At 37.2% G+C, this 12,321-nt stretch overlaps 1 protein-coding gene across 1 annotated transcript in view; it reads left to right on the top strand.

Moving 5' to 3' along the window:
- spata6l (spermatogenesis associated 6-like) overlaps positions 1-12,321 on the top strand; it is a 71,327-nt gene that overhangs the window by 45,805 nt on the left and 13,201 nt on the right. The window contains exons 8-9 of the mRNA XM_063068999.1: positions 729-977; positions 11,362-11,470. Of these exons, the coding sequence (XP_062925069.1) occupies positions 729-977; positions 11,362-11,470 (358 nt within the window). The remainder of the gene's footprint in view (positions 1-728; positions 978-11,361; positions 11,471-12,321) is intronic.

The following is a 12,321-nucleotide window of genomic DNA, read 5'->3' as shown; positions in this document are numbered from 1 at the left end:
ATTAAATATTGAAAAGCCTAGAATGGACATGGCGAGGATGTTTCCTATAGTAGGGAAGTCTAGGACCAGATCGCACAGCTTAAGGATAAAAGAATATCCATTTAGAACTGAAATGAATAGGAATTTCTTTAGAGAGAGGGTGGTGAATCTGTCGAATGCATTGTCACCAATGGCTGTGGAGGTCAAGTCACTGGGTATATTTAAAGCAGCAGTTGATAGGTTCTTGATTAGTAAGGCCATCAAAGGATACAGGTAGAAGACAGGAGAATGGGGTTGAGAAAGATAATAAATCAGCCATGATGGATTGGTGGCCAGTCTCAATGGGCTAAATTGCCTAATTCTACTCCTATGTTTTATGATTTTATTGCTCTATAGTTCTAAGTATCTAAAATTAACTTAAAATGTATGAATTTGGTTTCCTTTGCAGTTTTTGTTTATTTTGCATGTAACTTCTGCAATGGAAAATAATATCCCATGGTTTAAAACTTTGGGCAGTGATTTCAGAATTCCTTAAAGCAATTTGCATTATCTAAAAGGCTGTAATGCAGGGTCACCGACACCTGTTTTTGCATATGAGAAGTATTTACAATTTATGTGTGTTGAAATTATGGCATTGATGTATCAAAAACTCAGAAGATGTTCGATGCCTCAAATTGCAAAGCATACAATAAGGTTCATATTATAAAGCTAGAACATCCATTTTATCAAACTTCATTTGTCTAACGCAGTCAGAAAATGGAAGGAAAGAGAATCCAATTAGAAAACCAAGATGTGCAAAATCATTTAATCTGATAGGAAGATCACTCACTGAAAGGAGGTCTGAAAAGGAAACCAAGAAGCCACTAATAACGAGCAGCTCAAGGTCCCTTTCTCCTTACTGTAGGAGATGTTTTCTCGAGCTTTGCCAAGATGATATGCAGCATTCATCCTCAGTCAAATCAGAGACACGTTCCAGACCGAGTTTGACAAACCAAACCGTAAGTATTATTAAAATGATCTACCAAAATATTGTATGTTAAATGGAGTTCAAGCAGGCTGAGTTGCTTTTAGCTGTAATGACCATGCCATCTATCTTGTACTTCTGTAACTTTCTAAATAGAAGACCAATATTCCTGAAAATTTCAGTACAGAATAATCTTTTGTGAAACATTGGTCCTCATTTTTAAAGAATTGATTAATAGGTTGGATTGTGCTCTATCTAGTCCTTTACAACAACCACATAGATTTTTGGCAGCATCATATGTAATGTGATCTTTGGGCCTAAGCAGAGTGCTGGAGGGTATTGGGCTCCAAGATTTTAAGAGCACCTGAATTAGTTAATTGTTGTTTAACGAGGGTCGTTAATCATTTAGCGTTCCTTGTGTTTTCACAAGCAACTTGCTTGGCCCCCTAGTGCTTTCTGTTTAAGCTTGTTAAGTTTATTTTGATAGGCTCTGGGATTCTGTGTTACTTGTAATATTTAAATAGACACCCAGTTAGCGCTAATCGCAGGGTCCTAGTTTTGAGAATGTTACTTAGCGCAGTGTCACTTGGCTGAGCCATCTATGTTCTTTTGGAATTATTATGAATAAACTCTCGTCACGTCTCTATATTAGAGTCTGTTTTTCCTCCGCTCTTGGGTTCCAATATTGCCAGTGCACATTGTGTCGGAGGGACCCTATCAAGTAATGGACGCAGCAGAGGTTGAACAGTGGGATTTTGACACTGGTCAGCTTTGGGTGAAAATGCCATCTGTTCTCAAGTCCATGTTTGAAGTTTCTTAAGTTTTCATTCCAAGTGTCTCTAGTCGACATTCTGGTTTTCTCCAGTCTCCATTCTGAGCTTTTCAAGTTGTAAGTACCCGGGGTCCTGTCTTTGGGGTTCCATGACTCAGGTCTGAAAAACAATTCACTTCTTCAAGCAAGCTTATCGATAATGTTCATTGGATTCAACAAATCAGCATTCAAGTCAATAGTGTAAATTTTGGAAGAACTTTCATTGTCCTGATGTTGTTCCTTGCAAGTAATGGTATGCCTTTGTTAATGTCAGATCAATGTTTGGAAGGACACTATTGGGAATAATAGAAATAAGCTTCCATGCCAGCAACTGCAGTGGGATGGACTAACTTTTCACAATACATAATTCTCATCTGTCTGTTCTGATGAGTGAGGATAATGGTAACAACATTCCAGTGCACAAATGTCCCCTGAAGCAGTAATTTGAGTTTGCAGCCCTGAAGAGCCCTGCTCCAAAAGCTGATCTCTGGCTAGAGTGTGCAAACACACAAGGAAAGTAACCCTGTCAAAAGTAAACTTGTCATGGTGTGCGCTGACAGACGACCGAACCCAGATGTGGAGGAACAACAGATTTCCATGTAGAGACAGAAACAAGAGTTAACTCAAAGAAATTCCCAAACAGAACATTGATGGCTAGACTGAGCGAAACCATGAGACAAATCATTCTCGAAATACAAGGCCCCCACGACAAGTGCTAATTGGGAGTCCACTTTAAATAATCACAGTATGTGGAAAACCCATGCCAATCAAAATAAACTTGACAAGGTTAAACAAAATGCACAAGGGCTTAATGGCTCTAGATAAGACACTGATTAATAAATTCATGTCATGGCGGCGGAGGGGCTCATGACAAAGTTCCCGTGTATTTAACCACTGAGTGCAAGTTATGGTACATTCTGTGAAAATTGAAATTTCATGTAGCAAACGAAACAGATCTACAGAGATCCAGCTAGCTCAATGATAAGAAGAGTCTGTCTATGCTGTCTCAATCTGTAACATAGAGAGTACAGCCTTTTGTATCCAAATTGGCTCGAAATAGTGAAGAGTAAATCACTGTGAGCAAGATCCTTTCAGGATCCATCTTTAGGTTTTGAACTTTATATTTTCAAGGGCTCAAGTTTCCAGGTCTCAGAGCTCCTTCCGGGTCTAAGCTTCCCAACCTAAGCTACCTGGCCTAAGCGTCCCAGCCTAAGTGTCCAAGGTTCTCAAGGCCATCAAGGTTCTCAAGACCATGAAGGTCGTCCATAGACCTCCAGGTTTCCCAAGGTCTTTAAGGTTTCTTTCTTTCTTTTTCAATCGTTTTATTAATTTCAAAATAAAGTGAAAATATAAAAATATCATGAAAAAAGAAAAATATATATATATACCCCAAGAAAAAAAATCTAAACCAACTAAAAGAAAACTAAACTAAAGAAAAAAAAGAAAAAGAATGGCACCTCAGATAAAACCATTAGTGTCATTAACTCCGCTCCTCTCCCCATATATTGAAGTAACAAAACAGAATTGGAAAGGGTCAAATTACATCATGTGAAAGTATTGAATAAATGGTCTCCAAATCTCTTCAAATTTAGTAGAAGGGTCATAGATGACACTTGTAATTTTTTCTTCTAATTTTCTTCTAATTCATAGTTTGAGAAACCATTGAAATGTAGTAGGAGGATTAATCTCTTTCCAATTCAATAATATGGATCTTCTAGCCGTTAGTGTAACAAAAGCAATCATCCGACAAGCTGAGGAGGTCAGATGACGTTGTTCTATCATTGGTAAACCAAAGATTGCAGTAAAAGGATGACGTTGTAGATCAATATTCAAAACAGTTGAAATAATATCAAAGATATCATCCCAATATTTCTTCAGCAAAGGGCATGACCAAAACATATGAGTTAATGAAGGTATCTCAGAAGGACATCTATCACATACAGGATTTATATGAGAGTAATAACCAGCTAATTTATCCTTGGACATATAAGCCCTGTGTACTACTTTAAACTGTAGCAGTGCATGTTTAGCGCATATAGAGGAAGAATTAACTAATTGAAAATTTTTTTTGCCATTTCTCTGTAGGTAAAGTAAGCTTAAGTTCCCTTTCCCAGTTGTTCTTAATTGTATTCGATACATCTGGATTTATTTTCATAATCATATTATAAATAATTGCTATTGAACCTTTCTGAAAAGGATTTAAATCCAGAATTTTTTTCCATTATATCCATTGAATATGAAGTCGAAAAGGTAATAAGAACAGTATTTAAAAATTCTCTAATCTGTAAATATCTAAAGAAATGAGATCTAGGTAAATTATATTTATTAGATAATTGTTCAAAAGACATGAAACAATTATCCAAAAATAAATCAGAAAATCGTATTGTACCTTTTGTTTTCCAGACTAGATAGGTTTGGTCCTAAAAAGAGGGTTGAAAAAGAAAACTGGATAGAATATGGCTTGCTTCAATCCAAAAAATTTTCAAAACTGAAACCATATTCGAAGAGTATATTTAAATATTGGGTTATCCATTTGTTTATCCAATTTAGAAAAATCAAAGGGGAGCGGGGTCCCTAAAATAGAGTCCAATGAAAACCCTGAAACAGATTTACATTTAAGATTAACCCATTGTGGACTTGAATCTGTGTCCAAATTCCATTTCCAGAATTTTAAATAACGAATATTAATTGCCCAGTAATAAAATCTAAAGTTCGGCAATGCTAAACCGCCCTCCTTTTTGGGCTTCTGTAAGTATCTTTTACCTAGTCTAGGATTTTTATTCTGCCATATGTATGAAGAAATTTTTGAATCAATATTATCAAAAACGATTTTGGGATAAAAATTGGCAATGCTTGAAATAAATATAGAAATTTAGGTAAAATAATCATCTTGACAGCGTTGATCCGACCAATTAAAGACAAAAACATTGGTGACCATTTAGTAAACAAACACTTAATCTGATCAAATAACGGTAAAAAATTAGCCTTTAATAAATCCTTATGTTCTTGGTGATTTTTACTCTTAACTAAGTAATCAGTAACTAATCTAAATGGTAAGCATTTATAATTTAGAACCTGCATATTTAACAGAAAAAGTTCACTCTTATTAAGATTCAGTTTGTAGCCAGAAAATTTACTAACCTTAGCCAACGAAGATAAAATTGCAGGAATGGATTTCTCTGGGTCAGAAATATATAATAATAAATCATCTGCGTATAATGATAACTTATGTACAAACATTTGTATCTCATTCCCACAAATAATACCAAAAATATTTGGTAAATCTCGGATAGCAATTGCTAAAGGTTATAAAGCGATGTCAAATAATAAAGGTCTTAAGGACAATGCTGTCTAGTACCACAAAATAATCGAAAAAAGGGAGATCTTTGATTATTAGTAAAAACCAAAGCTGGAGGAGTGTGATATATCAGTTTAATCCAGGATATAAATATCGGACTGAAATTAAACTTCTCAAGCATACGGAATAAATATGGCCATTCAACTCTGTCAAAGGCTTTCTCAGCATCTAATGAAACGACACATTCTGGAGTTCTAAGTGAAGAAGTATAAACAATATTCATTAATCTCCTAATATTGAAAGATGAATAATGATTTTTAATAAATCCAGTTTGATCCACAGAAATAATTTGAGGTAATACCTTTTCTAACCTAGATGACAACATTTTAGAAAAAATCTTAGAATCTACATTCAATAAGGATATCGGTCTATACGATGCACATTCAGTAGGATCCTTATTTTTTTAAATTAGGGAAATAGAGGCTCCATAAAATGATTGTGGTAGTTTACCTATACTAATTGCATCTTTAAAAATTCTGCACAATCGAGGGGAAAGAATAGAAGAGAAAGACTTAAAAAATTCTACTGTATGGCCATTTGGACCGGGTGATTTGCCAGAATTCATTGAAGAAATAGCACCCTTTATTTCTTCATCCGTAATAGGTGTTTCTAATTTTAAATTTTCTTCGGGTGTCAATTTCGGAAAGTTCAATTTCCTTAAAAAGTCATACATCTCATTCGGATAATGAGGGAATTCTGACTGATATAAAGATGTATAAAATTCTTGAAAAGATTTATTTATCTCGTCATGATCAACTATCAAAGCATCATCAGGTTTACGTATCTTAATAATTCGACGTTTAACCGAAGCTGTTTTTAATTGATTAGCTAATAATTTACCGGATTTATCACTGCGTATATAAAACTCACTTCTTGTTTTCATTAGTTGGTTTTCAATTGATGATGTTAAGAGTAAACTATGCTCCATTTGAAGTTCAACTCTCTTGTTTGTAAAGCTCCTCAACAGGAGCAATGGCATATTTTTTATCAATGTCTTCGATCTTATCAATCAACATGAGTATTTCATTCTTACTATGTTTTTTCAATCCAGCAAGGTAGGAAATAATCTGACCACGGATGTATGCTTTAAATGCGTCCCATATAACCCCACTAGAAATTTCATCCGTGCATTGGTTAGAAAAAAGAAGTCAATCTGATCTTCAATGAATTTTACAATATCCGAACCTTGAAGCAAATTAGAATTAAAACGCCATTGTCTAGTATTAGAAGATATGTCCATTAACTTGATAGAGAGATTCAATGGTGCGTGATCAGAAATGGCAATAATGTCATATTTACAATCAATCACGCATGGAATTAAACAAGAGTCTATAAAAAAAAGTCAGTCCTAGAATATGTATGATGTACATGTGAGAAAAATGAAAATTAGGATGTAGGATGTAGAAATCTCCAGATCTCTGAGATTCCCGAATCAATCAGAAACCAGTTGATAAGAGTAGCCGACTTGTTCGGTAAAGCCTGAGTAGATATAGATTTATCCATCAAAGGAATTAAACAACAATTAAAATCACCACCCATTATCAATATATAATCATTTAAATTAGGAAAGAAGGTAAATAATTGCTTAAAAATTCAGAGTAATCCACATTTGGGGCATAAACATTAACCATAACAACTTTTCTATCAAAAAGTAAACCGGTAATTAATAAGAATCTACCATTTGGGTCAGAGAAAGTATCCTGATGCACAAATGCAATTGAGAAATCTATAAAAATGGAAACTCCTTTCACTTTAGCTTTGGAATCTGAGTGATACTTTTAAATCTTCCAAAACTTAAAAAAGCACTGATTATCTTCTTTCCTCACATGAGTTTCTTGTGCAAAAATATTATGAGCATTCTTTCTTTGGAATACTTTAAAACTCTTTTTTCTTTTGATCAGATGGTTTAATCCATTTGTATTCCAAGAAACAAAATTAACCCTCTGAGCCATATTTACCAAGAATCAACCTTTTGGTATGTAAAGAGTTAACCAGAGTGTAAACTCATGAAATCAGAAGAGGAACCAGCATTTAGAAAGGAAACAAGTTTCGATACTGCAGACATTTTTGTAGTTCTAAGTTATCCCTATTGAAAAACAAACTAATAGTAAAGCCCCCCCCACCCACCACCCGAAAAAACCCAGACTAAGCCAACAAAAGGCCAGAAAGCTAACTAACACTAAATCTATCCCCATTTCTCCAGAAGGCAGTTCACAAAATATATGTTGGTAAGAAGACTACCTAAAATCCAAAACATCAAGAAAAACTACACTATAACAATGAAAAAGACAAAAATTTAACACCCTTCATTCTTCTGAATTCTAGTGAGTACAAGCCCAGAACCATCAAAATTCTTCACATGAAAAACTGTTCAATCCTGAAAGCATTTTCATGAACCTCCTTTGAACCCTCTCCAGTGTCAGCCTTCTTTCTAAGATAAGGGTCCCAAACCTGATCATAATACCTCCAACTGAGGCCTCTCCAGTGCTTTATAAAGTCTCAACATTACATCCTTGCTTTTGTATTCTAGTCCTCTGGAAATGAATGCTAACACCGCATTTACCTTCCTCACCACAGACTCAACCTGCAAATTAACTTTCAGCAATCCTGCACAGGACTCCCAAGTCCCTTTGCACCTCACCTTTTTGTATTCTTTCTCCATTTAGAAAATAGTCTACCCTTTAACTTCTTCAACCTAAGTGCATGACCAATCACTTCCTAACAATGTATTCTATCTGCCATTTCTTTGCCCATTCTCTTAATATGTCTAAGTCCTTCTGTAGCCTCTCTACTTCCTCAAAATCACCAGACCCTCCACCAAGCTTAATATAGTCTGCAAACTTTGCAACAAAGCCATCAATTCTGTTATCTAAGTCATTGACATAAAATGTAAATAGAAGTGGTACCAACACAGACCACAGTGGAACACCGCTAGTCGCTGGCAGCCAACCAGAAAGGACTCCCTTTATTCACACTGTTTGCCTCCTGCTTGTTAGCCACTATTTTATCCATGCTAGTATCTTTCCTGTAATACCATGGGCTCTTAACTTGTTAAGCAATCTCATGTGTGGCATCTTGTCAAAGGTCTTCTAAAAATCCAAGTAGACAGCATCAACTGATTCTCCTTTGTCTATCCTGATTGTTATTTCTTCAAAGAATTCCAACAGATTTGTCAGGCAAGATTTTCTCTTGAGGAAATCATTCTGACTATGTCCTATTTTATAATGTGCCTCCAAGTACCCCAAAACTACATCCTTAACAATTAACTCCAACATCTTCTCAACTACTGGAGTCAGACTAACTGACTTATAATACCTTAGAATTTGGGGAAACTCGAGATGTCTAAAGTACCCTGAGACCTCATCCTTAGTAATCGATTCCAACATCTTCCCAACCACTGAGGTCAGACGAACTGGCGTAGAATTTCCTTTCTTCTGCTTCTTTCCCTTCTTGAGGAGTGGTGTGATATTACCAGTTTTCCTGTCTTCCGAAATCATTTCTGTTGCAACGAATGCGTGAACCCAAACGCGGGACATAGACACGGAGGTACAGTGATCTAAAGCATGTTTATTAACGGTTACAGGGAAGGCCAGGGAGTGAGGATTAAGCATAGGAATGCCAAGGAGTGAACGAGGTTTGACTGGGGATCGAACGGGGATCACTACGGTGGGAACGCGGCATTTAACCACCAAGCCAACGGAGAGTGTAGGCGGGTGGCAGAACGAGGCAGAGAAGAGATGCAGACCAGGGTGCGAGCGTGGCTTGAGGAGAAAAGCAGACGGGAGGATGAACGGCAAGTCAGGCGGCATGCAATGCTCCTATTAACATGGAGGGACAGAGTTAACACCGGCAAACAGCGCGGGAACAGAACTTAGAATACACAATGCTAAGCGGCCGAGAGGAAGGGTTAGCGCAGACCAACAGCGTGGGAACACAACTTAGAATACACAATTCTAAGCAGTCGAGGGACAGAGTAACACGGGCAAACAGCGTGGGAACAGAACTCTGTTTGGCAGGAGGGCATAATGGGCTGACAGACACAGGTTTCAGCTGGGAGACGTGGAACGTGGGATGAATGCGCCTGGATCCGGGTAGCTTGAGTTTTATGTTGTCGTCTTCTGCGTTCTGGACTTGCTTCTCTTTTACACCTTTTTTAATCACAGGAAATAGTAGATTTCTTGATACAGAGCGTTGCTGGAGCTGAACGGCAAACGGAAAGGCAGGCAAAACTTTTCTTGACACGGAGCATAGAAAGGCAAGCGGTAGACAATACTTTTCTTGACATGAAGAGACAAAGTTACACAGGTAAACCTCGGTATTAAAGTAAAGTTTAGAATACTTATCTTGACACGGAGAGACAGAGTTACACAGGTAAACCTCGGTACTGAAGTAAAACTTAGAATCCTTATCTTGACACGGAGCGTTGCTGGAGCTGAACGGCAAACAGAAAGTCAGGTGACAGGCAATGCTTATCTTGACATGGAGAGACAGAGTTACATACGCAAACCTCGGTCCTGAAGTAAAACATAGAATACATAATCCTAAGTGTCTGGGAACGTGAATTTGTAATTGCACAATTTTCTCATTTGATACCTGGGAGCTCTGACTCACTTTCTTCAAATCTTCAAGTTGCTTCTTTAACATAGAACCCTCATTTTCCAAATTGGGCCTTTTTTCAACCTCTTGTTCTAATTTCCTTTCATAGTCATCTACCTTGTGCTCCGGCTCTGGTACGTGAGGCTCTCTATGACCTCCCGGAGGAGTTGGTCATGCTGTCCCAGTAGGGAACTCTGACTGGCGAGGGCTGGTAGGATGGTGTTTGTGTCCGCTGGGTCCATCATGGCCAGACCGTTCTGTTTCACCGAAAGGGTGAACCTAAACGCAGGAGACAGACATGGAGGTAGAGTAATCTAAATCAGTGTTTATTAATGGTTACAGGGAAAGCTAGGGAGCAGTCACTACAGTGGGAATGCGGTGTTTACCCATCGAGCCAACGGAGAGTGTAGGCGGTTGGCGGAGCGAAGCAGAGCAAGGATGCAGACCAGGATGCAAGTGTGGCTTGAGGAGAACAGCAGGCGGATGGGTGACCGGGAAGACAGGCGGCAAGTAATGCTCCTATTAACATGGAGAGACAGAGTTAACACAGGAAAACAGCGCGGAAGCAAAACTTGGAATACACAATTCTAAGCATCCGAGAGGCATGGATAGCACAGACCAACAGCGTGGGAACAGAACTTAGAATACACACTTCTAAGCGGTCCAGAGACTGGGTTAACACAGGCAAACAGCGCAGAAACAAAGCTTAGAATATACAATTCTAAGCGGCCGAGAGCGTGAACAACCACACAGTCCGAAGCAATGGTCTGGCAATGAGTGGATGCAAAGCCTGGGGTTTTTATGCTGCAGGTTTAGATGAGAATCTGGTGTGCCGCAGTCAAAGGGAATTAGGAGAATATGAAGAATTAATGGTCAGGACCGTGACGATTCCAGAATCTAGTGATTTTTGAAAGATCATACTAATGCCTCCGCAATCTCTTCAGCCATCTTTTTCAGAACCCTGGGGTGTACACCATTTGGTCCAGGTGACGTATCTACCTTCAGAACTTTCAGTTTCTCAAGATCCTTCTGCCAAGTAATGGTGACCCCACACACTTCATGACCCCTGACACCTGGAACTTCCACCATATTGCTGGTGTCTTCCACAGTGAATACTGATGCAAAATACATTCAGTTCATCCGTCATTTCCTTGTCCCCCATTACTACCTCTCCAGCATTGTTTGCCAGCAGTCCGATATCCGCTCTTGCCTCTCTTTTTATGTATCTGAAGAAATTTTGGTATCCCCTTATATATTATTGGCTAGTTTACTTTCGTATTCCTTCTTTACTCTCTTTATGACTTTTTTTAGTTGCCTTCTATCATTCTGTTTATTTGAAAGCCTTCTAATCCTTCAAGGTCCCACAAATTTTTGCTCCATTATATGCCTTCTTTACTAATTAAGTATTAATGGAAAAGTATTGGATAAAATAGAGTTTCTAAAACATGGAGTAAAGAAACATTGGAACAAAGAAACAAAATGAGTCAAGGACTTTAAGGAGTCCAAGTACTATTTCTAAGGAAAAGCATATATAGGTGGTTTTGAGGTAAGATTTGAAGCTTAGCTCATGGTTGGTGATAGTACGGATGGGAATAGAATTATATAACGTTATAAACAGCATCATAGTCGCAAAACACCTTTTGTTTATATTAGTGTGACAGAAGGAAGTCAGAGAAGTATACTCCATCACTATCATGCTCAACATTTGATAAAAGCACAAGAGCCAGACCAAGAACTGCACATTCGGCTTGGTGCAGTTGTGGTAAGATTTTACTTATATAAAGCTCTTATTTTACCAATTGAATGTTTGCTTATTTCACTCTACTCATCACCCCTCATGCTGCTGAATTCTTTGTAACCTCAAAGCTATGCATTTCTATGTTCAGTGTAATTGCTTCTAAATCTCTACATAGTATCAAATCTGGTAAGTCAAATTCAAAAGTTCAAAGTTGTGTTTTTCATATCCTTTTTAATGTTTACATTTTTATCCCACTATGTAGTATGAACTGTTCTGGATCCTCAGTTAGAACCAATCTTTCTAAACTTACTTATCTTGCAAACGTTTTCACCTTCACTGCATTCTTCCTCAGAATCTAAGTTTTTGATGAAGTATTCAATTGTATTCATAAAGCTTGGCATTAATTTTTTGTTTGGAAAATTAGTGGGGGAAAGGAAGTGCTCTACAGCTGATATAAACTCAATAGTCTGAACACCTTACTTGTAAGCAGGACGTAAGAAATAAAGTCAAATCAATTCAATTCAATACATAATTGACTCCAATTTGCTAGTGGACCAAGTGAATGACCATAATTTGAGATTTGTGAAAGTTGTGTGCAATTTTAAGACCGAGATATATTATTAAAATTCCAACAACATGATAGGTATATTGTTAGATAATAATTGATTCATGAGCATTAAAAGTAGTTAGATAGCTGAACTCCAATTTAAAATTGTAGAATATGTTTCCAATTATGTTACTATCATAACTAAATAGTACTCCTACCAGTATCCACGTGGAAGTAACTATTATGTATTTCATTGGGAAATTAAAAAACAAAATAGCTAATGTGTATTATCTTTTATGTGTTTCTCATTATTATTTAATTCCCTTAT

Source organism: Mobula hypostoma, chromosome 16 (genome assembly GCF_963921235.1).
Source record: "Mobula hypostoma chromosome 16, sMobHyp1.1, whole genome shotgun sequence".
Classification (NCBI taxonomy): domain Eukaryota; kingdom Metazoa; phylum Chordata; class Chondrichthyes; order Myliobatiformes; family Myliobatidae; genus Mobula; species Mobula hypostoma.
Note: the sequence above shows the minus strand (reverse complement) of the source record. Positions and strands in the feature narration are given on the sequence as shown.